General features: G+C 41.1%; 1 protein-coding gene across 3 annotated transcripts in view; it reads left to right on the forward strand.

The window, feature by feature from the left end:
* The first annotated feature begins 299 nt into the window (after positions 1-299).
* The window catches only part of TBC1D31 (TBC1 domain family member 31), a 73505-nt gene continuing 46924 nt past the window's right edge, over positions 300-26880 (forward strand). For 2 of the 3 annotated variants that reach the window (XM_042923637.1, XM_042923639.1), the window contains exons 1-7: positions 300-502; positions 4551-4622; positions 4710-4856; positions 9423-9538; positions 13459-13637; positions 22509-22660; positions 26667-26826. In XM_042923637.1, the coding sequence (XP_042779571.1) occupies positions 426-502; positions 4551-4622; positions 4710-4856; positions 9423-9538; positions 13459-13637; positions 22509-22660; positions 26667-26826 (903 nt within the window). In that variant the 5' untranslated portion in view covers positions 300-425. The remainder of the gene's footprint in view (positions 503-4550; positions 4623-4709; positions 4857-9422; positions 9539-13458; positions 13638-22508; positions 22661-26666; positions 26827-26880) is intronic. The other variant, XM_042923638.1, reaches the window with a different exon arrangement.

Genomic DNA, 26880 nt, shown 5'->3' on the forward strand with positions numbered 1-26880 from the left:
AGAAAACCATTTTTATTGCTTCCACCGGGAGCGTAAAACCCCACGGCGCCCTCGGAGTGCAGAGTTCTCAAGCCGATCGCTGATACCCCTGTTCCACACGCAGAAAACTACAATTCCCAGAAGGCTTTGGGCCCCGGGGCTGGTGGGGTGAACCTCTAAAAGGGGCGGAATCTAAGAGAAGGTCGTTGGCCGGTTCCGTCGTCCAGAGCGGCAGGGGTCGCTTGGGCGGAGTTGGGAGGAAACGCGCCTCCATATTGGCTGGGAATAAAAAGGGCGGTGTTTAGCGCTCGGTTGGTCGGGTGGCGGGGATCCAGGACGCCAGGGCCCGAGCTCAAATTTCCCGGGCCGGGAGCGCGGGGCCTGCTGGGAAGGCGCCGGGTCGGTTGTGTATCGGGCGGGCGGCGGCGGCCGCGGGGGGCTTCGCCATGCAGAGCACAGACCTGGGCAACAAGGAGAGCGGCAAGTTGTGGCACCGCAAGCCCTCCCCGGCCGCTCGGGACGGGTAAAGGCGATGGGCTGCGGAGGGGCCTGGAGGCCGCGAGGGGCGGGTCCGCGTCCTTGGAGAGGCGTTGGAGGAGCTGTTGGGGATGGTCTTGGGTAGGGGTGTATGGCGCCGGGTAGAAGGGCGGGTTCTGCCTCTGACCCTGCCCCAGATCCCTGGCCTGAGTGATCTGTTGAAAGGCTGGTAGCCTGAGTCTCGCTGTGCCCCGGAAGCCGAGGTCTCGTCAGAGATCTCTTCCCGGTCCTGGGGGCGGGGGTCTGGGCAGGATTAGCGTGGGGCAGGAGGCAGGTGGTTGGTGATGTGGGCGAGACTTTGTGCCAGGACTCTGCCTAATTACCATAATAGCCCTGTAGTATTCCCGGCGCGCAGTAGATGCTCAGTAAATGTTTGTTAACTGTTGCAGCTGGAAAAGAACTCACGAGGAATGATGCAGGGGAAGGGGAACAGTGCACTTCGACCCCTTCCAAGTGCCCCAAGTTACCCATCTTGTATCATGGGTACAAGATACCCATGTATCTTGATCTTACCCATCTTGTATCATGGGTACAAGACAGGCATGCATCCATCAGCTATTTGTTGAGCATCAACTCTCTCCCAAGCTTGGAAGCTCTGGGGGACGGCATGGGAACAAAACAAACTTCCGGTTTTCTGGAGCTTACACGTTAGTGTGTATGGCAGGGACGACAGGGGGTTACAAACTACCAGTGCAAGGTGGCCTCCTAGTACGGCCAGCCCTGCTGCTGGGTTTTTGTTTGTTTTTTAATAGACTTTCATTTTCTTAGGACAGTTTTAGGTTCACAGCCAAATTGAGAGGAAGGGACAGAGATTTCCCGTGTACCCTCTGCACTCACACATGCATAGTCTCTCCCCCATTATCCATATCCCCCATCAGAGACGTATATATGTTGCAGTGGATGAACCTAGGTTGACACATCATTATCACCCAAAGGCCACAGTTTATGCTAGGACTCACTCCTGGTGTTGTATTTCTATGGGTTTGGGCAACTGTACAAGGACCTGTCTCTACCATTATAGAATCACAGAAAGTATTTTCACTGCCCTAAAAATCCTCTGTGCTCTGCCTGTTTTTCCCTCCCTCCTCAGCTTTTCTTTTCATTTTGGTCCCAGATACTTAAACTGTTTGAGTCTTAGCCACTCCGGTGTGACTTTAATGGAAACCTTTGCCCCAAGTGGTGCCATCTTGGTTCCAATGGTGGCACACAGATTGATCTTATTGCTTTTAATTTCCCAGAATTTCATAGCCTTTACCGCATCACTTGGATTCATGTTTCTTGTTCTAGTAGCTTTGCTGTCGACCCTTTGGTTGCTCCTCAACAAATCAACAGACTTTAAGTGCCAGCTATGTTTGCTCAAAGCCTGGTGCTGGACGTCCCACTGGCTGCTTGTTTGGTTTCCGATTGCTGTCAGCCTCCTAGCAATGCTGCTTTCCCATCAACTCCGTTGAATAAAAATTTTTGTTTAGAGTAGGGATTCTTCAGCAGGGATTTTCATTTCCAAACTTGGAGTTTGTATAAATACTCCCCTTCTTCTGATATTTTCTAAATGGTCTGAAAGGTATTGCCAGCCCACAGTAATTCTGTTTCTTGCTGTTAAAAAAAATATCTGGATATACATGCAAGATTCGAAAACAAAAGAAACAAGTTTTATGCAAATGTCATTTGCTGCTTCCATGAAAATGTAGCTTTCTTTTTGTTCATTAAAGCTCATTGTTATCGCGTGGAGTCAGATGGACTTTAGTTGAAAGTAAATGTCCATTTACTAACTCGGTGACCTTGGGCAGGTTAATCACTAAGACTTTAAGTGAAGCTAATAATGCCTACCAGACAGGGTTGTCTTAGCGCGTTATAAAGACTTTAAAATAGTATCTCAAGCATCTTGGTGTTTGGTAAATATTTGATTTTTTAATTATGTTTAAGGACTGAGAACCTGTCAGGCAACCTATGAGCAATTGAAAGGCAGTTGTTCCAAAATAAATGCTTGAGTTATATGAAAAACCAAAAGGGCAGAATGTTGCTATTAATTATGATTATATCTAGGTGGTAGGGTTATAATCAGATTTATTTATTCATTAGTGTTTTTCTTTACCTTCCTTATTTGGAACAATGATCCTGTAATTTTGTGATCCCAACCCATAATAAAATGTTACAGAAAAAAGAGTGGAGGGAAAAGTCGTTGGCTCTGTCTGATTTTAATTGCTGGAGAACATTTTTATGTTATTACACATTTATTCTCCCCCTCTCCCCTTTGGGGATGTCAAAGGAAAACCAAATCTGGACAGTAGTTAAAGTGGTAAAAACAGATTTTATTCAGGAACTATTGCAATAGAAGAGAGGAGACCTCAGTATAGAAATGGTCTCAGCTCTGAATACAGCCTGGGCAAGTGAGAATGTACAGCCAAGGAGCAGGGTGGGAGTCAGTGGGTAGAAAATTACTAAGATGAAACATCTAGGATAATGGGTTTCTGCCTAAACCAGCCTCTAAGGAGATTCTTGATGAAGATAGGCCAGGGTGATCAGATTGATCAGTTATCAAGGGTGATCAGGTTTTGAGGGTCAGGGGTTATTTTATTTTATTTTAAGAGAGAATGTAAGCAGGGAAGGGGCAGAGAGAGGGGGAGAGAGAATCCCAAGCATGCTCTGCACTGTCAGCACAGAGCCTGATGAGCTCAAATCCATGAACCACAAGATTGTGACCTGGGCTGAAATCCAGTCAGACGCCCAACGACTGAACCACCCAAGCACCCCAAAGGGTCAGGGGTTCTAATTTTTTTTTTTTTTTTTACATTTTATTTATTTTTGACAGAGAGTACAAGTGGGAGAGGGGCAGAGAGAGAGAGGGAGACACAGAATGTAAAGCAGGCTCCAGGCTCTGAGCTGTTAGCACAGAGCCCAACGCAGGGCTCGAACTCAACAAACCGTGAGATCATGACCTGAGCTGAAGTTGGTCACTTAACTGACTAAGCCACCCAGGCACGCCCAGGGGTTCTAATTAAATGGACTGAGCAGGATTCTTGCTAAAATTAGATTTTACAGGGAAGCACACAGATGGAGGAGTGCCCCTGAGTGTCTCCCTCTCTCTCTGACCCTCCCCCGTTCATGTTCTGTCTCTCTCTGTCTCAAAAATAAACAAGTATAGCTGAAAATAAAACTCATTTATGCTTAATTCACTTTGGAACACTTCACTTTATATTACAGAAACAATCTCATTAAGATATCTTTAAGATATTGAAATTTTTCTTACATGTGGTAGCTTGTGATTTATATGAAACTACTTTTCGCTAATTACATGATTGCATTACATGTGTTTATTGCTTAATGTAACAATTGACTATTCAATCAAAAATACATTATCTTATATCTTGTTATTGTCTGTCAGTTAATCACGATTTATGAATCTGTTCATAAGTGTGCTTATTTAAAAAAATTTTTTTTTAATTTTTTTAAACGTTTATTCATTTTTGAGACAGAGAGAGACAGAACATGAACGGGGGAGGGCCAGAGAGAGGGAGACACAGAATCCGAAACAGGCTCCAGGCTCCGAGCTGTCAGCACAGAGCCCGACGCAGGGCTCGAACTCACGGACCGAGAGATCGTGACCTGAGCTGAAGTCGGCCGCTTAACCGACTGAGCCACCCAGGTGCCCCTAAAAAAATTTTTTTAATTTAACATTTATTCATTTTTGAGAGGCAGAGAGACAGAGCACAAGCAGGGGAAAGGTAGAGGGAGAGGGAGACACAAAATCTGAAGCAGGCTCCAGGCTGTGAGCTGTCAGCACAGAGTTTGAACCCGTGAACCGTGAGATCATGACCTAAACCGCAGTCGAACGCTGAACTGACTGAGCCACCCAGGCGCCCCTGAAATTTTTTTACTTCTAAACCAAAAGCTCCATGAGGGCAGGGCCCATGTCCATCAACTACTTTTAGGTCCCGGCTTGTTCAATGTCTGACACATAGTGAGTTTCCAAGTACTTGATGAATATATGAACAGCAGCCATTTTGATAACAAATAACTTTCTGAACTGCTTTTAGAAATCACTGTCGGATTGCTTCTAGGAGAGCAGCAGGAGGAGAGGGAAGAGCGGATAGGCAGGAAACTTCAAAGTCAGTGAAGTATATTATAAAACCCGTATTTTTCATAGTAACAAGTAATGCTTGACATACAATTAAATGTCTATTTGTTTTTGACAGAATTATAGTGAACATCATTCACAGCTCTTCTGATTACCTTCCCAAAGTCTTGCGATTTTTGAACGTGGCTTTTGATAGCTCAGGTGATTGCTTAATTGCCGGGGACCATCAAGGAAATATCTATGTTTTTGACTTGTATGGAAACAGGTGAGCAGATACTTTTGATATATACTTTATTTAACAAGTTATTCACTGCCAGTTTTAGTACCTGCTATTAATTATTCATTCAGCAAGATTCATTAAGTTCTGACTGTATTTCAGGTAACTTGTAAAGCACTGTCACAAGTGCTGACAGGAGAAAGTGGGAAGGCATGGGAAATATGTTTAGATTTTTTTAGAGAATTAAAGTTCCGGTTGGAACAGTATCTCTAGTAGCATGTTTTTCCTTAAGTTTAAAAATTTACTGTTGCTAACTTATCAACATCTGGTACTTTATCAGGCAACTTAGAAAGAACTTTACTTTGTACGTTATTGTCACAGTTTACACATGTAGCAGTTTTAAAGAATTGTTCCTCACTCTTCCGCCTCCTCTTCCTTTGCTGAACAATTTAGTACAGAAGCAGTTAGGTGGGATTGATCGAGGGAGTCATCCCTGCAAGGGGGGTAGGTGGGAGGGAGGCCTGTCTGCCTGGCCAGAGTCAGAAGGTACCTGCATGGGGGATGGGGCAATCACGGGCAAGGCAGAGGGCTTTGACGGAGTGAGTAAATACGTTGAGGATAACGGGGCCAGGTTTCTAACAATCGGAAAGGGGAGTTACAAATATGGAAAAGTAGAAAACTAGAATGAACGCCGTGGCACTGGATTGATATTGGATATATCTGTCTGTACTGCTGGTTTTGAATATATAGACATAGAAATAAATAGAAATGTATATGAGAGAGTGAACGAATTTTCTTTTTTTGAGGGGAGGGATGTGTGTGAGGGAGGGGCATAGAGAGGAGAGAGAGAATCCCAAGCAGGCTCCATGCTGTCAGCACAGAACCCGACCTGGGACTTGAGCTCACAAACTGTGAGATTGTGACCAGAGACGAAAGCAAGAATTGGACGCTTAACTGACTGAGCCACCCAGGCGCCCCTGAATTATTATTATTTCTTTAATATGTTTTTTGAGAGATGGGAGAGGGGCCTATAGAGCGAGAGAGAGAGAGAATTCATGCTGAGCATGGAGCCGGATGAGGGGCTTGATCCCAGGACCATGAGATCATGACCTGAGCCAAAATCAAGAGTCAGATGCTTAACTGACTGAGCCACTCAGCACCCCAAGAGTGAATGGATTATAGCTCTTTCCTAGCTTTGCCTGCTCATAGGACATGGGAGCAACAGCACCCTGGTAGCAATGAATGTACCCAGTGCCCATTTGTTTTCTAAATATCACATTCTGCTCAAAGTAATTGGATCCTTGCAGAAATGGCCAGTTTCAGGATGGAGGCAGGGAAAGTACAAGGTGAGCCTGGAACGTTATGTAGCCAGAAAGAAGGAATTATTTAAAGAAAAAGTATCAAAAGGATATAAATGTCAGCTTAAAAGAGCTCCTTTCCATATTGGAGACACTTTGAGTATCAAAATAAAAAATGATAGTAATGGGTCATAACCCATTGAGTAAAATAGAAATCTATAAATTCATGCTGTAATCAATAAACCGTTTCATGAGAAGGGATATTCACATAGTCACAAAGCACCTCCCCACAAAATGCTTACTAATTATAGAGGAGAAAAAGATTAATTTTACACTGAAGAAGTCTAGCAAACACCACACTAGTATCAAATGATTAAAGTCAATGAGTGGAGGGACCAATCACTGATGGGGCGCAGGGAAAACAACAGTCTCACTTCTATGGTATTCCTGCCAAAGAAGTGGAACCTGCATCTAATCAGTGGAGTCAGACAAAGCTAAATTAAGGGAGTGTGTAACAAGATGGCCTATAATCTTCCCAAGGGTCAAGGTCATGAAAGTTGTAGAAAGACCAGAAGATTGTTCCAGTCTGGGAGAGACTAGAGACATGACAAGTAAAGGCATGAATCTGGACTGATCCTTTTGCTGTTAAGGACATTACTGGGGACAACTGGCAAAATTGAATGGGGTCTGAGGATTGGGTGGTGGTAACATATAAATGTAATTTCCGTACAGTTGTATTGTGATTATATGGGAGAATTTCCTTGTTTGTAGGAAACATGATCATGGTAACTTACTCTCAAATCGTTCAGGAAAGGAAGAGGTCTTATGTAATTAATTTATCTGTGATTTATTAGGTAGAAATCTGTTAATCATTGTTTCTGCTCTTTACCAAAAAAGTAACAGTCACAATTCTCTCACCCTTTACTCTTGCCTAACCTACCTACCCTGCCAATCCTCAATCTTAAATCAATACAACTGTCTCTTCTTTGCTCCCACTGTTAAAGAAAACAAAAATCACTGTTGATTGATTCCGTTACAGAATAATGGACTTCAACGTTAATGATGCTTTCATTTCATTTGCTCATCAATAGTTATTACTTCTCCCACTCTCCTCCAGCATTCCAAACCTTTGCCTGCTTCCTTGTCTCCTTGTGTTTGACCCCACTCTTACTTAACTCCGTGGCCTCCTACTCATTAGAAAACAGACACGTTTAAGCTTCCTTTCCTCCTCCCCAGAGCAGCCTCAGATATATAACCATCCATATCTCTTTGTCAGTTTATTCATAAAAATAAGTGATCCTAATTTCTTCCAGTGCTAATCTTGATCTTCTATAGCCGCCCCTGAGACTTTGCACCATGAGTGTTCCTCTCTTTTATTTTGTTCACTGTCCCTTTTCTCTCCGTCTGTAAAGCAGAGAGGTTAAGTGGCAGAACTGAGACTTGAAATCGGGCTTGTCTGATTCTAACACCCACTACGTGGGGTTCCCTCAGAAATCTTACTTGCCTAATCTACTGGTCTCTTTTCAATTTTCATCATACTATGTACTTTTTTTTTTTTAAAGACTTTATTTTTAACTAATTTCTACACCCAGCATGGGGCTCAAACTCATGACCCTGAGATCAAGAGTCACCAGCCAGGCGCCCCTCTCATCTTACTAAATACTCATTTTCCCCTCCTCCCTGGAATTTTTTTCTTTTGCTTCAAGGTACAGCTCTTTCCTGATTTTTCTACCCGTCTGATCATTTTCCCCCTTGTTTTGCTGACTCTTCTGCCAGTGCCTTCCCCTTAATTGTGCTGCTCAGGCATCTGTCCTTGGGCTGCTCCCTTCCATGTTCCCCATATTCTCATTCGTAATCTCATCAGCCACAAGCCTAAGCTTTCAGCTGCTGTGCAAATACTGTTAACCCAGATCTGCTTCTACTACCTGCTGGATGTCTTCTATATTAGGCTGTCGCGTGCAGGAGCCACGAGCTGCGTCGAGCTCTGGAGCCCTTGAGAGTTGCCGGGGGCACTTGGGTGGCTCGGTCAGTTAAGCGTCCGACTCTTGATTTAGGCTCAATTCACGATCTCACAGTTCGTGAGATCGAGCCCTGTGTCAGGCTCTGCGCGGACATCAGGGAGCCTGCTTGTAATTCTCTCTCCCCCTCTCTTTCTCTGCCCCTCACCCCTGTCTCTCTCAAAATAACTAAATAAACATTAAAGAAATAAATGAAAATTGGCCAGTTCAAATTGAGATGTGTTGTTAGTATGAAAAAAATAACGTAAAATATCTCAATAATTTTTATTGATTAAATGTTGAAATGATAATTGTATATTAATTAAATAAAATATGTTATGAAGATTAACTTTACCTTTTTCCACCTTTTTCACTGTGGCTCCTAGAACATTCTAAGTTACACCTAAATGGCCTGCATTACATTTCTTGGACAGCACACCTCTAAATGTTTTGCAAAGGCCTTAAACTCGACATATTTAAAACCAGGCCTATTTCCTGCCCCCAGACTTGTCCCTCTTTTGCCCAATCTTGAAAACTTGATTTTTTTAGTAAATTAAACTCTAGCTATGTGCCAAGTACTCTGCTAAGCACTTAGCATATGTTATTTCATTCAATCAACATATTCTCTCACTTAATCATCACAACAAGCTTATGAGATCTCTTTTCTCACCCTCATTTTGCACGTGAGGAATTCCTGATTCCTCCCTCTTCACCTCATGTTTGCTGCATCACCAAGCCTCTCTCCCGCTTAACTCCTGACACTTGTCCTGTTTGTCCTTTCCATTTATACCCGTAACTCTGATTGAGATGCTCTCTGGTGGCTTCCTTCTTTTTTGTTTTTATTTTATTCTATTGTAAAGTTTATTTCTTTATTTGGAGAGAGAGAGAGTATGCAAGAGGGGCAGAGAGAGGGAGAGACAATCCCGAGCAGGCTGCACACTGTCAGTTGGGGCTTGAACTCACGAACTGTGAGATCACGGTCTGAAACCAAGAGTCCAACGTTCAACCGACTGAGCCACCCAGGCGCCTCCTTAGTAACTTTCTTCATGGTTTCTTGTCCCTCTATCCATTTGCCATTGCTGCCAGAATCCTCTTCCTAAAAGACATGTCTCGTCATAATTCTGCTATGCTTAAAACCTGGTAAGTAAAATCCAGATTCCTTTACATGCATACAGCACTCTTCATAATCTATTTTTGGCCTACCACAATGGGCATTCATTTTTCTGCATTTCATTTTCTTCATCTCTAAGGACTCCTCCAGCGTAAAATTTATGATTGTTGGAGAAATTTCTGATACTAATGCAGTAATCTCTTAATAGGTTTAATCTTGTTCAGCGAACGGCACAAGCTTGCACAGCTCTGGCCTTTAATCTCCGTAGGAAGTCTGAGTTCCTTGTGGCGTTAGCTGATTACTCTATTAAATGTTTCGATTCAGGTAAGAAATCCTCCTGCTTATCTTCTGAATATGAGTAGAATTTAGACTGAAGCACTGCAAGGAATTTGCCAATCTGTATCATCTGAGGGGGTAGTCCCCACATGACAGCACTCACTTCAGACATTAGCAACAAGTTTGGGGGTCCTGGGACCACCCTCACGTCAGATCAGCTGGCTACAAATTCAGGGTTCCCCACAGCTACCTTTGGGTTTGATATTCACTAGAATGACTCAACAGAACTCAGGAACACACTCCACTTATGATAATAGTTTAATGCAGCGGAAGGATATAAATTAGAACCAGCCAAAGGTAGGACACACAGGGTAGAAAGTGGGAGGCTCCCAAAGGAGAAGCTGCGGTTAACCCTAGGGACGTAGTCCCCTCCCAGCATCAATATGTGGCCCTCCACACTGAGTATTGCCAAACCAAACATATACCTAAGCTTTGATGTCCAGGACTTTTACTGAGGCTCCGTTACACAGATTTATGACCGATTGGGTTATTGCCCACCTGTTTGAACTCAAATTTCCAGCCTTCCTCCTCTCTCTGGAGGTTGGGTGGATATCACGTGGCTGAACGCCCTAACCTTCTAGTCACTCACGTGATTAATCTTTCCCATGTGGCCAGCCCAGTCTCTGAGGTTCTCTTCTTAGATAAGCCATCGGGTGTTGTCTGAGGGACCTGCCATGAATATCAGAGACACCCTATCACTGGGGAAATTTTAGGGGTTTATAGATTGTCTCCCAGGAACCTAGACAAAGGCCATACCTCTCTTTGAAGCCCCAATTCCTTACTATGTAGGTACAAGAATAATAACTTTCTTAATATAACCTGTGTGTTTTATACTACATTGTGTATTTTTAGAACATTTAGAGTTCTGTAAACTGAACCTCTTATTAAGAGAAAAGATATCTCAACTGTATTGTTTTTTTCTTGATAGAAGGACACCTGGGTGGCTCGGTTGAGTGTCCAACTTGGGCTCAGGTCATGATCTTGCGGTTCGGGAGTTCGAGTTCCGGATCGGGCTCTTTACTGTCAGCACAGAGCCCTCTTTGTATCCTTTGTACTCCCTTATCTCTGCCCCTCCCCGACTCATGCTCTCTCTCTCAAAAATAAATAAACATTAAAAAAGTAAATAAAGTAATTGATAGAATATTTTAAAAGATAGTAGTAACAATAGTAATAACAGTGATAGTTAACACTTAATAGTGTTTACTCTTTGCCAGGTACTGTTCTATGACTTTATACATGTTAATTTTAATCATCATAAAACCCACAGACATCGATATTGTTAACTCCATTTACAGATGAGGAAGCTGAGGCACAGAAGTAACTTAACCAAGGTCTCTCACAGCTTGTAAGCAGTGGAGCCAGAATTCCTAACCTGGAAGCCTAGCTCCAGGGTCCCTGCTCTTAATCACTACTACACTCTCACTGTGCACGTACGAAGACAAACCAGTCGTCCTTCAGTGATGCCCAGACACAGTCTGTGTTTGTACAGCAGGGACTTAACTTTCTAGTCTGTTTTCTCTGCATATGCCTCTTTTCCGTTCTAACAAATATATGATCATATCTATATTGTCGTGTGGAGTCATTTCCTTTACTTCATTAAAAATATTCATACAGAATTTTAAAATCAGTACAGAATATTCTACTCTATAGATGTTTGCAGCACCATAATTATTAAACCTGTTACCTGTCAGTGGCCTTTAAACTGTCTCCAGGGGCGCCTGGGTGGCGCAGTCGGTTAAGCGTCCGACTTCAGCCAGGTCACGATCTCGCGGTCCGTGAGTTCGAGCCCCGCATCAGGCTCTGGGCTGATGGCTCGGAGCCTGGAGCCTGTTTCCGATTCTGTGTCTCCCTCTCTCTCTGCCCCTCCCCCGTTCATGCTCTGTCTCTCTCTGTCCCAAAAATAAATAAAAAAAATAAAAATAAAAAAAAAAAATAAACTGTCTCCAATTTTTGGTGTTAAAAAAACACTACTGTCACAGAAGTTCTAAAAAAACCAAATGTTTATACTCATCTGTGATTGCTTCCCTTGGATTCCACCCATTTTCTTCTTCTCTCTTAGTTCCATCTGTTTACAATCTGTTCTATTGAACCCCCCACCCCTACCAATGAAGCCCCTTCTTTAAGATGTTTTCTCCACCTCCCCAGCTACCTCCCTCTTCACTGCTAAATCTTGCTTCTTCACGGCACCCATTGGTGGATTCTGATTTTTGCTGTCCCCACTCCATGCTGTTGAGACTTCTCTAAGGCCATTAGTAACCTCTGATTGTTTAAATGTTTTATTTATTTTGAGAGAGGGGGAGAGTGTGTGCATGCACGAGTGGGAAAGGGGCAGAAAAAGAGGAAGAGAAAGAATCCCAAGCAGGCTCCACACTCAGCAAAGAGCCTGACATAGGGCTTGATCCCACGACCCTGGGATGGTGACCTGAGCCAAAACCAAGAGTTGGACGCTTACCTGACTGAGCCACCCAGGTGCCCCAGTAACCTCTGTTTGTTTAAGCTCTCTTTATACTTTTCACCCTACCCCTCAGTAGCATTTAACACTTTGCTTTACATTAAGACCTTAGTTTTCATACTCTTCCCTCTCTTGGTTTTCCTCCTACCATTCTGACTGCTTCTCAGTAGTCTTTCCTGTGTTCTTTCAGTGGTCCCTAGACTTAGGGAGTTTTTACCCAATTAAAAAGAAAGTAGAGGAACAACAACCCACATGGGTTGTCAACTTTTAATTTTACCGACATAGGAAAAAACGATAGAACTTCATTTCATAAAACAAGAGATTGTTTTTAACATAAAGCAGCTTAGAAGGATAGAAGCTAGATTAAAAGGTAGTACTCTCAGTTTAGCTTTATGAAAAACTCATGTCATTGTCCTTATTTTTCTCATTTCACTGAAGACCAATGAAAAATCGATCATTAACTAATACCAGACTTCAGACCGGTGTTTGGAAACTACTACTCTCTCCCCAAGGGTTTCTCCGTTCCTCTGTTCCTCTGTTTTCGGTTTTGACCTACTTTGTGTCTTAATGCTTCCCAGATTTACATCTTGCTTTCTGATTATTCTCCTCAGTTTCATCTTTCTGAAAGAAAAAATTCTGTTCATAAAAGTAAAACATGTTCACCACAGCAAACCTGGAAACACAGGAAAATGTAAAAGAGAACATAAAAATCACTTATAATCCTATGACCCAGTGATAATTGTAATGAAGTTTTTGGTGTTTTCTCTGCTGGGCTGTTTTCTGTGCTTCTCTCACATGTACACACGCACCTCAGGATCCATTTTAAAAATCAAATTCATGATCTCTTCTTCCCACACTGCTAAATCTGTTTCTCCATATGTGTTTCTTAAATCAGCTAATAGTATCGCCATCTAGTCATATAACTAAACTAGCACCGTTGAAGTCTTAACTCGTCTTTTATTTCAATACATCTAGTTGATCACAAAGCCCTTTGAATTTCTCCTTCATAACTCTTGACTTTCCTCCTTTCTCCATTGCCACATTTGTATTTTAGACCTTCCTTATCGCCTCCTCGGATTATTATAGCAACAGATAAATTAGTTGTCTAGTCTCTTCCTTCTTTCCACTGTATCCCTCATGTATCTTCAGAGTGCTCTCTCTGAAATACACAACAGATATGATACTCTTCTATGTAAAACTATTACAAGAGAAAGCCCAAACTCCCTACCACATCTAAAGCTGTTCTTAAACTCTTTTTCATTTAGCCTCGTCTCCTCACATGTCCATGACATTCGTGTAACTAACCTGTTCCATTGTGCATTTTATCAACTGGCCGGCTTCCATTGTTGTAGATGTTAACGAAGGTGTCTCGTATAAATACCTAGCTATCAGTTGAATCAGTCCTTGGATGATACATAGTGTTTTCCCTATATGACTCTTTTACTTTTTACCACAGTTACCAAGGAGCTAGTTAGCTGGATGAGAGGACACGAATCATCAGTATTTTCGATCTCTGTGCACGCATCAGGGAGATATGCCATCACTACTTCTTCTGATACGGCACAGCTGTGGGACTTGGACACCTTTCAGAGAAAAAGAAAGCTGAATATTCTACAGTCTGTGGGAATACAGAAGGTCAGTGAGTGCGGGGCACATCTTGGTCTGTTGTGCTTCTCTGACTCGTTTCTCGGTTAGCAGGATTTATAGATGATGTGAGAGTAACGATTTACTTTGTCCCACAAAGCCGTGTTCTTATAACTCAGCAACAAGTGAAGCAGAGTGGCCCATGCGATGAAAGATGTTGCTTGTGGCTACAATTTCTAACTTACTGGGTTTTTGTTTTTCAAAAAGTTCAAACACGGAGCAGATTTGTAAGAATTTCACAGTGAATACATGTACGAACACCATGTAGATTCTACTGTTAACATGTTCCTATACTATCCTGTACTGTACTTTTGTTATTACGTTATTATGTTGTTATAACACCGTATTAAGGTTCTATCCATCTTTCTGTCCCACTGTTCATTCTTTTCTTGCTTTTCATTTTAAAGTGAATTGCAGACATTAATGTATTTGCCTGTAAATACTTAAGACTGAATTTAATTGACTATGGCTCAGTATCTGTTGATGTGAAACTTACATATAATGAAATGCACAGATGTTTGTATTCATTTGTTAAGTTTTGTCAAATACATATACCTTTGTAATCTGTGCAATCCTATTATTACCATCATCCCAGAAAGTTCCCATATATCCCTTCCCGGGTAAGCACTATTCTAATGTTTTTTTTACCGTAGATTAGTTTTGTCTGTTCTAAAATTTCAAATAAGGGGCACCTGGATGACTCAGTTGAGCGTCCAACTCTTGATTTCTGCTCAGGTCATGACCCCCAGGGTTGTGGGATCAAGCCCTGCCATCAGTCTCCATGCTGAGCGTGGAGCCTGCTTGAGATTCTCTCTGTCTCCCTCTGTTCCTCTTCCCTGCTCATGCTCTCTCTCTCTCTAAAAAATAATAAAATAAAATTTCAAATAAATACAACTAGTCACTGTTGGTATGCATGAAGCTTTTCTTCTTCAGCATGATTTTGAGATTCACCCATGTTGTTGTATGTACCAGCAGTTCATTCCTGTTTATTTACTTACTTATTTTTAGTGTATTTATTTATTTGGGGAGAGAGGGCAGAGCACATGCAGGGCAGGTGCAGAGAGGGAGAGAGAGAATTTCCAAGCAGGCTCTAAGCTGTCAGCTCAGAGCCCAATGTGGGGCTCAATCCCACGAACCGTGAGATCATGACTTGAGCTGAAATCAAGAGTTGGACGCTCAACCGACTGAGCCACCCAGGTGCCCCATTCCTTTTTATTGTTGATCAGTATTCCTTTCTATGCATAAATCACTTTTTAAAAGAATATCCAATTCTTTTGCTTTTATGGCTTAATTTTTTTTCCCCCATGTGATTAGCTAAATACTATTTTCAAGATTGTCTGAGTCTCCTATGTGATTGCCTTAGGTTATATTATATGTGCGATATTGCTTTTAATTTCTTGGTCATTAACATGAACAGCTAGCAGGGCATGTCAACCAGAAATTTATTTTGTAGTCTCCCTGGACATGTCAGAGTTCTTTAGATTGCCTTTAATAATTAAAAAAAAATAAAAGTTGTAGCCAGCTTATTCATCAGGGATTTAGGCCAAATATCTTAGTAGGTCTTTTCTTCTTTAATTGCTTTAGTGCTTAACTTGAATTTTAAATTCTAAAGAAGAGTGCCTTAGAATTGAACCCACAATGGAAACAGTTATGAAACGACACAAAAACCATCTGTTCTTTTTACCATGAAATTAAAACTAGTAGATGCTGGATAGTTGCCAATTCTAACCTTGCATTGTCATTTAGATATTTTAGTTTAAAAGATAGGACTCCAAAAGTTAGTGATAGGAGAATAAGATTTAGAAAACATGTGTATAATATGCAGTATGCATGTAAGTATTGTTCTAAAATAATAGGACATTATGGTCTATATGTTACCTGCAAACGTTTTCTCAAAGGACCAGATAGTAAATATTTTTGATTCTGCAGACCAAGAGCAAAATTGAAGATATTACGTATATATTTACATGACTGTCTACAGTGAAATAATTTTAAAAAGGTAAAAAAGAAACATTCTTAGGTCCAAAACAAGAACCGAAGGAGGGCCCAATTGTTGCCACTCCTGGCTTATTCTGTTGAAAACAGGAAGTAGTTGTAAGCTAATCTTAAAGTAAAACTTTTAGGGGCACCCGGGTGGCTCAGCTGGTTAAGCGTCTACTCTTGGTTTCCGTTCAGGTCATGATCTCATGGTTTGTGAGTTCGAGCCCCACATCAGGCTCTGTGCTGACAGCGCAGAACCTGCTTGGGATTCATTCTCTCTTTCTCTCTCTCTCTTTCTCTCTCTTTCTGCCTCTCCCCTGCTCTTTCACTCACTCTCAAAATAAGTAAAAAAATTAAGAAAAAAAAAAGTAAAGGTTTTATTCTTACCAAGTGTTTACTAAGTCTATGTATTTATTCCAGTTTCTGATTCTGTATTTCAAATAGAACAACTTGTGGGGTGCCTGGGTGGTTCAGTCAGTTAAGCTTCCAACTCTTGATTTCGGCTCAGGTCATGATCTCACAGTCATAAGACCAAGCCCCGCGTCAGGCTCTGTGCTGGGCGTGGAGCCTGCTTAAGATTGTCTTAGGAGTGCATGTGTGCTCTCCCTCTCTCAAAAGTAAGTAAATAAGTAGAACTTTTGTGGCTTTATTTTTGGTGATACATGGTGACAAATGATGCTGTGAGTTTCATTTTATGATGGCCCTTTTTTTTTCTTAATGTTTATTTGTCTTTGAGAGAGAGAGAGAAGAGCATGTGAGCAAGGTAGAGAGAGGAGATAGAGAGTCCCAAGCAGGCTCCGAGCTGTCATGCAGAGCCCGACTCAAGGCTTGAACCTGCGAACTGTGAGATCATGACCCAAGCTGAAATCAGGAATTGGACACTCAACTGACTGAGCCACCCAGGCACCCCTATGATGGCTCTTTTTAATCTAAAATAGCCTTCTGCCATTTTTGTCCTGTGACATTATTATTATTTATTTGTTTAAAATTTTTTTTTCATGTTTATTTATTTTTGAAGGAGAGAGAAACAGCATGAGCAGGGGAGGAGGAGGGACAGAGAGAGTGGGAGGCACAGAATTCAAAGCATGCTCCAGGCTCCAAGCTGTCAGCACAGAGCCCGACACAGGGCTCGAACCCCCCAACTGCGAAGTCATGACCTGAGCCGAAGTCGGATGCTTAACCGACTGAGCCACCCAGGTGCCCCGATTTATTTATTTATTTATTTTAACGTTTATTTATTTTTGAGAGACGGAGACAGAGTGCAAGTTGGGGAGGGGCAGAGAGAGAGGGAGACACAGAATCCTAAGCAGGCTTCAGGCTCTGAGCAGTCCACACAGAGCCTGATGCGGTGCTTGAACCCCTGGACCGTGAGATCATGACCTGAGCCGAAGTCGGATGCTCAACTGACTGAGCCACCCAGACACCTCTCATTTATTTATTTTGAGAGCAACCAATCCTGGAAAATGCCCCAAATTCTGGATTTGTTTTCACTCTTCTTCATTATTTCATTTAACTTATTCTCTCATTTGTATTTCTTGTAAGCTAAAAGGCTTGACTAGATTCATGTTCAACATTTTCAATGAGCCGAGCCACTAACCTTACGAGTAGGATGCAAACAGTAGCAGCATTCGCCTTAGTGTTGGCTTCAGGAGGGAGGGGGATGGTGCACACAGAGCACAGTACAAGTCAGCTGCAGCTGCTGCCGTTTCTGTTGTCTGTTATTCTTACCTGTTTTCTGGTTCTGTTACGGGATTATCTCAGTCCAGTCAGATGCCTGTTTAAAAAGGCGCAAGGTAACTGTGTTGTATTTCTTTCGAACTACATGAAATGGATGAACGATACCTCATCAGCAATTCAGAAACCCCAAAGTTTTTAAATAACTTACTTGGCGGCCAAATCCGATCTTGCCTAAATTCATTTGGCAGCAAAATCTGAACCGAATTGACATGAGGCTGAAATATTAATATGTTTGAGTATGGAGTATTGCCCCAGGTCACCCAGGGGTTCCACACGTAATGTTACAAAATACGCATCATATTACCTTTCTTAAAGTGGAAGTAATTCTGAATTCTGGAACATATCTGGCACCAAGGGTTTCAGATAAGTAACTGTGGACCTTTGATTTCAAAATGTTTTTAAAGAACCTGTCATTCTGGGGCACCCAGGTGGCTCCATCAGTTGAGGGTCCAACTCTTGGTTTCGGTTTGGGTCATGATCTAACGGTTCGTGGGTTCGAACCTCTGCTGTCAGTACAGAGCCCACTTGGGATTCTCTCTGCCTTTCTCTCTCTGTCTGCCCCTCCCCCGCTAGCTCTCTCTGTCTCTCAAAATAAGTAAATACACTTCAAAATAAATAAATAAGTAAATAGATAGATAGATAGAACCTTTCATTCCAACATCTTTAGTAGCAGTAATTAATGCCAATAACAATAGATAACCCATTGTTGAGTATTCCCTGTGTACCTTACACTTTATTTAGTTATTTTTAAACTTAAGTAATTCTAAAAGGAGATATCATTCTCATTTTGCAAATGGGGAATCGGAAGTTCAGAAACACGAAGTAATGTGCCCTGGGTCACATAGCTTACCAAAGACGCGTGGTTTGACTGTAGGCCCATCTTACCCCAAAGTCATTCCAGGATACCATACTGCCTCTCGGGCAAGCCAGCCATACCTCTTCCTATTAGTAGATTTTGATTATTTTGTTGATGTTTGAGGTAGAATATTTAAATTAAATATTTAGTTGGGGATTTTTGAATAAATCCTAGGATTTCTGATTACTGTGGTTCAATATATGTCAGAGAAGGTGTTCTGATGGATGTAAGAAAACATTTGACAAAGAATGTGTTGCCAAACTTAATTCACTTTTTGTGCACAGTTGGCGCTTGCTAGATTTTTCCTCAATTGTACGTTTGACTTAATTGTACATTTGCTCTTATTTACCATCCTGAACTCTTAACTTTCAAAAGAGCTCACAGGCCTCTCAAAAGTGAGTTGGACGTGGGTTCGAGCCCCGCGTCGGGCTCTGTGCTGACAGCTTGGAGCCCAGAGCCCGCTTTGGATTCTGTGTCTCCCTCTCTCTCTGTTCATCGCCCCCCACCCCCACGCCCTGCCACTCGCACTCTCTCTCTCTCTCTCTCTCTCAAAAATAAACATTAAAAAAATTTTTTTAATTCAAAAGTGAGTTGGAAAGCCTGGATTTTCCTATTTTACAAGGAAAACTGCAGCCCCGCCCTGATACCCAACCCTCCAAAAAGTATGTTTTGCTAGTGCTTTTGAAGTTTTTTCTAAGCTTTTTATGATTGTCAAGACATGACACTATCTAAATAATGACATGATTCATTAGGAACAATTTTATAATCATTAAAATCTGGCAATTAAAATCACAAATCTAGTAATGAATAATCATGTAGGCAATAATCTATCACAGCTCTTCCCCTAAAATAGCAGTTGGTGCTCATTAACTTTAAAGCTTTTGCTTCTCCCAGAAGGAATAAACTTTATTACTTTTCTAGAAAAATATTGCTAATTTTAATAAAAATCTTAAGTTACTTTTTTCCACATTGGTTTTGAAACAGCGTCTCAGCCTTCATTACAGACCACAGGGTATTCACTGCACATGCTTTCAGTAAGAACTTCTGGTTATAAATCTTCCTGAATCTGTTGGCGAATGATGTACCAGTGATTGTCTTTGATAAAGTGGGCCAAGGACAAAAGTGAGGGTTGAATCAGGCAAGGGCAGCAATCAAATTAGCATTTTTTATTGTGTCTTATTAGCATTAACACTGAGTAGATTGTTTCAATTAACCAGTATGTCCCATAGTGCACTATGTATGTATGTATGTGTGTAAGGGCTGTGTTTTTTTATCACTATTTGTTTTTGAAAAAAGATACTATTATATGTATATCAGACAGAACAGTTCATGATAACAGCCTTCAACTATTGTTATAAAAATAACAGGTTTCCATTCCCTGAAATTTTTATAGTAATATCATTAACTATTAGAATCATTTCTTAACTGTGTATATATAATAGCTTGGGTGAAAACATAAATTACATGGAAAGTTGCAGAAGTATTTCATATAGGTGCCTTATTGATTTGTTATTTTTGTAACACTGGAAACAGCCACAGTTGATGTGACGTTGATCCTGCTTTTCCCCTGGACCTTTTTGGCCTGCTCCCTCTCACTATTGTGATGACAGCCATATCCTGATTGTAAATACTCAAGAGACGCTCCAATCCAGTGTTAAAAACGTTGAGCGCTTCCTCCCCGAAGAATGTAGCATTTCAAGAGAAAATAGGCCTCCTTCTGACACTAGTAAATTCTGAAGGTGTGTGACAAATCAGGGGTCAGAATAGAGACTACAGATTGTCCAGGGGGTTCTGCCTTCTCGGTGAATCCCTGTTCCTGTCCAACACAAGAACAAATCCTATGTTCAAATACAAAGTATTACAATAAGCTTGGATGTAGTTAAGTCTATTCTAGATGGGAATGAAAGAATAAAGAGCTAGAGATGTAGCTAAGGATTAAACCATGGGAAATATCTCAGGCTATTTGAGGAGATGTATTTTGAGAAGATGGGCAGGAATATTTTGTTCTTAGGGTATTGGTTTCTTCCATTTTCTTCTTTCTTTTCCTTCCTTCCCTCCCTCCCTCCCTCCCTTTGCGTGCTTTACACAAATGACACAAAATTTTATTAGAGGCCATTGAAAGTCTTATGAGAAAATGGTGAATTTTAACTAAAATTTTATATTATCAAAATTAAGCAGTGTTGGGGCACCTGGGTGGCTCAGTCCATTGGGTGTCTGACTTCAGCTTCGGTCATGATCTCATCATTCATGAGTTCAAGCCCCTTGTCGGGCTCTGACAGCTCAGAGCCTGGAGCCTGCTTTGGATTCTGTGTCTCCATCTCTCTCTTCCCTCTCCTGCTCATTCTCTGTCTCTCTGTCTCTCTCTTTCTCAAAAATAAATAAACAGTAAAGAAATTTTTTTTAAAAGTAAGCATTGTTTAGTGTTTATGTATAGAAACTAGCAAAAAATGGTATTTTCAAATTTGCTATTAAGTTCAATCTCAATTGTCCATTAAATAGTCATGAATAAAATACCATGTTTTTGTTTTCAACTTTTTACTTTTATAAATAATGCTCAACAAACATTTATGTACATTTATCTCAAAGCACTTTGCTGATTTTTTTCCAAAGGATTAACTTTTAGAAGCCGACTGACTAGTTTAGGAGTGATGTGTATTTTCAAGGCTGTTGAAATGTTTTGTACAATATCTGTAACCAGTTTTTATTACCAGCAGCCATGTATAACAGTGCCTGTTTCCTATACTCTCAGCAACATTTAGTATTTTTAGCATTTATTAGTAGCCAGTATTTCATTGCGTTTCTATTAGTATATAGTTTGTAAATAGAATACATATGTTAGCATATGTAGTTTGTGTGCATGTATATGTGTGTGTTATTTTTATAGTAAATTTGATACTCATAAAATGCTATCGTTTTCATTTCAATCTTTTGTAAGGTTAAATGTTTTAAAATTTTTACTTAGTATTTTATGAATTGCCTAGTTATTTTAGTCCCCTATTTTTTATTTAAGAAACTTTTCCTTTTAGTTTATGATAGTATATGAGAGATCAGTATTATCCCATCATATGTTGTAAATGTATTTTTTTTCCAGTTTAAGGAAAAGTAACTTTTTTTTTTTAAGCTTTTTTTTTTTTTAGGGGCACCTGGGTGGCTCAATCGGATGAGTGCCCAACTTCGGCCCAGGTCATGATCTCATAGCTCATGGGTTCGAACCCTGTGTTGGGCTCTGTGCTGACAGCTTAGAGCCAGGAGCCCACTTTGGATTCTATGTCTCTGTCTCTATCCACCCCTCCCCTGCTTACTCGCTCTCTTGCTCTCTCTCTCAAAAATAAATAAACTCTAAAAAAAGAATCTTAAAAACAATTTTTTTAATGTTTATTTATTTTTGAGAGAGGCGGGACAGAGGATCCAAAGTGGGCTCTGCACTGAGAGCACTATGTGGGGCTCGAACTCATGAATGGTGAGATCATGACCTGAGTCGAAGTCAGACGCTTAACCAACTGAGCCACCCAGGCACCCCAAGAAAAAGTAACTTTTTAAGAGAAAAATTGACTACTTGTATTACTTTATTTTATCTTATTTTTACACAGAGAGAGAGCATGCAGGAGGGAAAGAGGGAGAGGAAGAGGGAGAGAGAGAGAGAGAGAGAGAGAGAGAGAGAGAGAGAGAGAATCTTAAGCAGGCTCCACACTCAGTGTGGAGCCCGACACGGGGCTCGGTCCCACAACCCTGGGATTACGAACTGAACAGAATTCAAGAATCGGATGCTCAACTGACTGAGCCACCCAGAAGCCCCGACAACTTGGATAATTTTTTTTTTTTTTTTTTTAACGTTTTATTTATTCTTGAGACAGAGAGAGACAGAGCACGAACGGGGCAGGGGCAGAGAGAGAGGGAGACACAGAATCCGAAACAGGCTCCAGGCTCTGAGCTGTCAGCACAGAGCCTGACGCGGGGCTCGAACTCACGGACCACGAGATCGTGACCTGAGCTGAAGTCGGACGCTTAACCAACTGAGCCACCCAGGCGCCCCAACTTGGATAATTTTAAATTTAAAGAGGGCTATGACGCGTCGGGCTCTGGGCTGATGGCCCAGAGCCTGGAGCCTGTTTCCGATTCTGTGTCTCCCTCTCTCTCTGCCCCTCCCCCATTCATGCTCTGTCTCTCTCTGTCCCAAAAATAAATAAAAAACGTTGAAAAAAAATAAAAAATAAAAAATAAAAAAAAAAAAGAGGGCTATGGGCTATATGATCATTATGTGAACAATAATTGTTTTTCTCCTTCTTTAGGTTTTCTTTTTACCATTAAGTAATACCATCCTCAGCTGTTTTAAAGATAATTCCATCTTCGCCTGGGAATGTGATACTCTTTCTTGCAAATATCAACTGCCAGCTCCACCTGAAAGCTCTAGTGTATTATACAAAGTGTTTGCCGTGACCAGGTAATGTGCATTTTACCTTTTTATTAAGTTTTTTGGGGGTTTTTTTGTTTGTTTTTTTGTTTTTGTAATTTCTACAGCCAACATGGAGCTCAAACTCATGACCCTGAAATAAAGAGTCACACGCTCCTTTGACTTAGCTCCTCCTCCCCCACAACACTGAGAATTTTTAAGAAATCTAGCTTCCAGTAAAATTTTACAAATTTTCATTCCGTTTTCATTATCTTACGGTCATATGAGAAAAGTTTCCTTCACACTGACATATGATCTGTAAAACTTTTTACTGTATTGTGGCAAATTTCAAATCTACAGAAAAATATAAAAATACATGAAGCCCTAATTAGATTATTCTTTTTATATTTTTTATTTAAAAAAAATTTTTTTTAATGTTTATTTATTTTTGAGAGAGAGAGAGACAGAGCATGAGTGGGGAAGGGACAGAGAGAGAGGGAAACACAGAATCGGAAGCAGGCTCCAGGCTCTGAGCTGTCAGCACAGAGTCCGACGCGGGGCTCGAACTCATGGACCGCGAGATTGTGACCTGAGCCGAAGTCGGCCGCTTAACCGACTGAGCCACCCAGGTGCCCCCCTAACTAGAGTATTCTTATTAGTTGTAATAATCAACTAATAGCCACCTCTATTTTATCTGTAACTCCACCTATTACTGCCTCCTGCTACCTACCTCGTTGCCTTAAAGCAAAGCCCATGCATATCATTTTATCCATAAGTATTCCAGTGTGTATCTCTAAAGGAAAGAGTCCTTTTCGAACATAACCGTAGTACTATTATCACTTTTCTCCCCCAAGTTTTTATTTAAATTTCAGTTAGTTAACCTATTACCACACTTTTAAAAATGAATAATTTCTTAATAGTCTCACGTATCTAATCTTTGTTCAAATCAGGAATCAAGGTTCACACAGTGTCTTGGTTAATATATCCCTTTTTAAATTTTTTCTTTGCAGCTTATTTAAGGAACTGGTCATTTGTCCTATAGCATTCTCTGTATTTCCAGATTTGCTTTTTGCATCCCTGTGGTGGTGTTTAATGTGACCCTCTCTCATCTGTATTTCCTGTAAACTGCTTACACCTATATTTTTTGTAAATTGGAGGCTTGGTCTGATTCAGGCCTGATTTGGGGGCAAGAAGCATGATAGGTAGTTTGTGTACTTTCATCAGGAGGAACGTTTCTCTTGTGATATTAGTGGCCATCGATGGTCATGACTTAGATCCAATATTGCATTTGAGGTTAGCAAAATGGTGCTATGCTCATTCTGTCATTCCTTCTTCCCTTATTAACCAGAATCTTTCTAAAGAAAAAACTTCCTCTCATTAACTCTCTGGTTACTTTATAGGTTTTAATGAAATGCAGGATAAATGCTTAATTTCCCTTCTTTTAAAAAAAATTGTTACGAAAAATAATGAATTGTTCATTGGCATCTTCCCAAGGTAGCCAGTGAAGGCTTTTGCCCTTAATCTTTGTGAATGAATGGATTTAAATAGTCGACTGTGATTTAATCCATTAACATTATTCTTAGTGATGCTGCAGTTCTCTCATTGTTGACCACTGGGATCCTCTTCAAGTTGGCCTTGAACCTTTTTGATACAACTCCAGTTGTTTGTTTTGAAAGCTCTCATTGTTTCTAATCTAACAAAATGTTCCAGGCTTATCTTGTATATTTTCTGTCCCAAACCTGGTATCAGCCATTTTTCTAAAGAGCCTGGGTTTGTTTTTTGTTTTTTTCTTAAGTTTATTTATTTATTTTGAGAGAGAGCAGGGGCGGGGGGAGAAGAATCCAAAGCAGGCTCTGGGCTGTGAGTGCAGAGCCCCATGTGGGGCTCGATCCCACAAACCATGAGATGATGACCTGTGCTGAAATCGAGTCCGACCCCTAACCCACAGAGCCACCCAGGTGCCCCAAACCTGGTTTCATTTGTGTGGGTAATGATATTTCAAGACCCAATCTGGATGCTAGGGGACACTCCTTGTGACTGATTTGGTCAATGTCTCTAGGCCTTTTCAGTGGAAAGTGCTAGAAAATACATATTATTTCCTCATTTGCTCTTACCCACTTCTAAGTCATGAGTAAATCCCATCAATTCCACCAAATTATATCTTGAATTGGTCTGGTCTTTTGTGCATTGCCACAGTATCACCTACCTCCAACTATCCTAGTCTCTTTCAGGTTCCTGTAATAGTCTCCTTATTTGGTCTCAATGTTTTCAATTTCATTTCCTAAAGTCTGTCTCTACATAGTAGATAGAGTGGTCTTTTTAAACCATTAGTCAAATAAGTCAAATCATGTCAGTTCCCTGTTGAGCTCCCTTGAAAGGCTTTCCCTGATATTTAGAATAAAATCCAAACTTCCCATAATATTCCTGAGACCTCTGTTATCTGGCCTTCGTCTCCCTCTCCTTTGTCCTATTTCCTTTCCCTAACATGGTTAGGACCACACTTGAGTGAGGCTTCTCACCCTTCCTTAGGTACAACCTTATTCCTTTCTCACACTGTGCACTGCAGTCTGGAATACCGACCAGCATGGAATTCTTCCTCCAAATCATCCCGTGACTGGCTCATTCACATTTTTTTAAATGTTTTTTTAATGTTTATTTATTTTTGAGAGAGCATAAGCAGGAGAGGGGCAGAGAGAGAGCAGGACAGAGGATCTGAAGTGGACTCTGTGCTCACAGCAGAGAGCCCAATGCAGGGCTCAAACTCATGAACCTTGATCTCATGATCTGAGTCGAAGTCAGACATTTAACCAGCTGAGCCACCCAGGTGCCCCTGGCTCATTCATTTTTTAGGGAGTAGACCTTTCTCCTTTCCCAGCTCTGTAACTCCCATCTCATTGTATAGTTCTTTATAGAACTTATCAGCTGAGATCAAGTTCATTTATTTGTTTGCCTTCCTCTAGACTGAAAATCCCCAAGAGCAGGAATCTTCCCTGCCTTGTTCACCATTGTGTCCCTGGTGCCTGAAATGATACCTGGCTTGTATTAGACACTACAAGTCCTTGGTGAATGAACGGGCAACAGCCTTGCAAGTTAATACAGTTTATTCTTTTTGTACCTTTCTAAAAGTAGCTTTCTTTGAGCAGGAAAAAAAGTTTGGGCTTCTTGAGTTTTCGTGTAGCAGTGTTGTACCAGTTCAGTATAGTCATGTGTGAAATATAGGAAGTTGGAGGGTGTTAACTTTGAGATTATGCTATAAAAGATAAATGTTACTCAGAAATTCTCAATCAAGTCATCGAACAAACATATGTTAAGCTGGTGTCTTAATACAATAGGTAAAAAAATATATGCTATAAACCTGAGCTTTCTTATGTGGTAGCTACTGGGTGCATGAACTACTTCATAAAAATTAAATATGGGGTACCTGGGTGGCTCAATCAGTTAAACCTCTGACTCTTCATCTCGGCTTAGGTCATGATCTCACGGTTTGTGAGATCAAGCCCTGCAACTGGCTCTGCGCTGACAGCCCAGAGCCTGCTTGGGAGTCTCTCTTTCCCTCTCTTTCTGCCCCTCCCCTGCTTGTGCTCTCTCAGTCTCCCTCTCAAAATAAATAAACTTTAAAAAATAAGTAAATAAAATTAAGAATTTATTTCTTCAGAAGCATTAGCTACATTTCAAGCTCTCATTCACATGTGGCCAGTAGTGACCATATTGAGCAGTGTAGATACAGAATATTTCTATCATGTTGGATCATACTGGACATTGCTACCATAAGCAATTCACGTTAGGGGTGCCTGGGTGCCTCAGTCGGTTAGGCGTGTGATTTTGGCTCAGGTCATGATCTCACGGTTCGTGAGTTCCAGCCCCAGGTTGGGCTCTGTGCTGACAGCTCAGAGCCTGGAGCCTACTTCGGATACTATGTCTCTCTCTCTCTTTCTCTGTGCCCCTCTCCTGCTTACACTCTGTCTCTCTCTCTCTCTCTCTCTCTCTCAAAAATAAATATTAAAAAAATTTTGAAAACTATTCACGTAGTCCTAATTTCTCACCTTCTGTTATACAGAGATGGTCGAATCCTGGCTGCTGGGGGTAAATCAAATCACCTTCACTTGTGGTGCTTGGAAGCTAAACAGCTATTTAGAATTATTCAGATGCCTACTAAAGTTCGAGCCATTCGCCATCTAGAATTTCTTCCTGATAGTTTTGATGCTGGTTCTAATCAGGTTAGTAATATAAATAAATGTAGGACATTATACTTTCTGAGAAAGAGCATATCA

Source organism: Panthera leo, chromosome F2, assembly GCF_018350215.1.
Source record: "Panthera leo isolate Ple1 chromosome F2, P.leo_Ple1_pat1.1, whole genome shotgun sequence".
NCBI classification, from domain to species: domain Eukaryota; kingdom Metazoa; phylum Chordata; class Mammalia; order Carnivora; family Felidae; genus Panthera; species Panthera leo.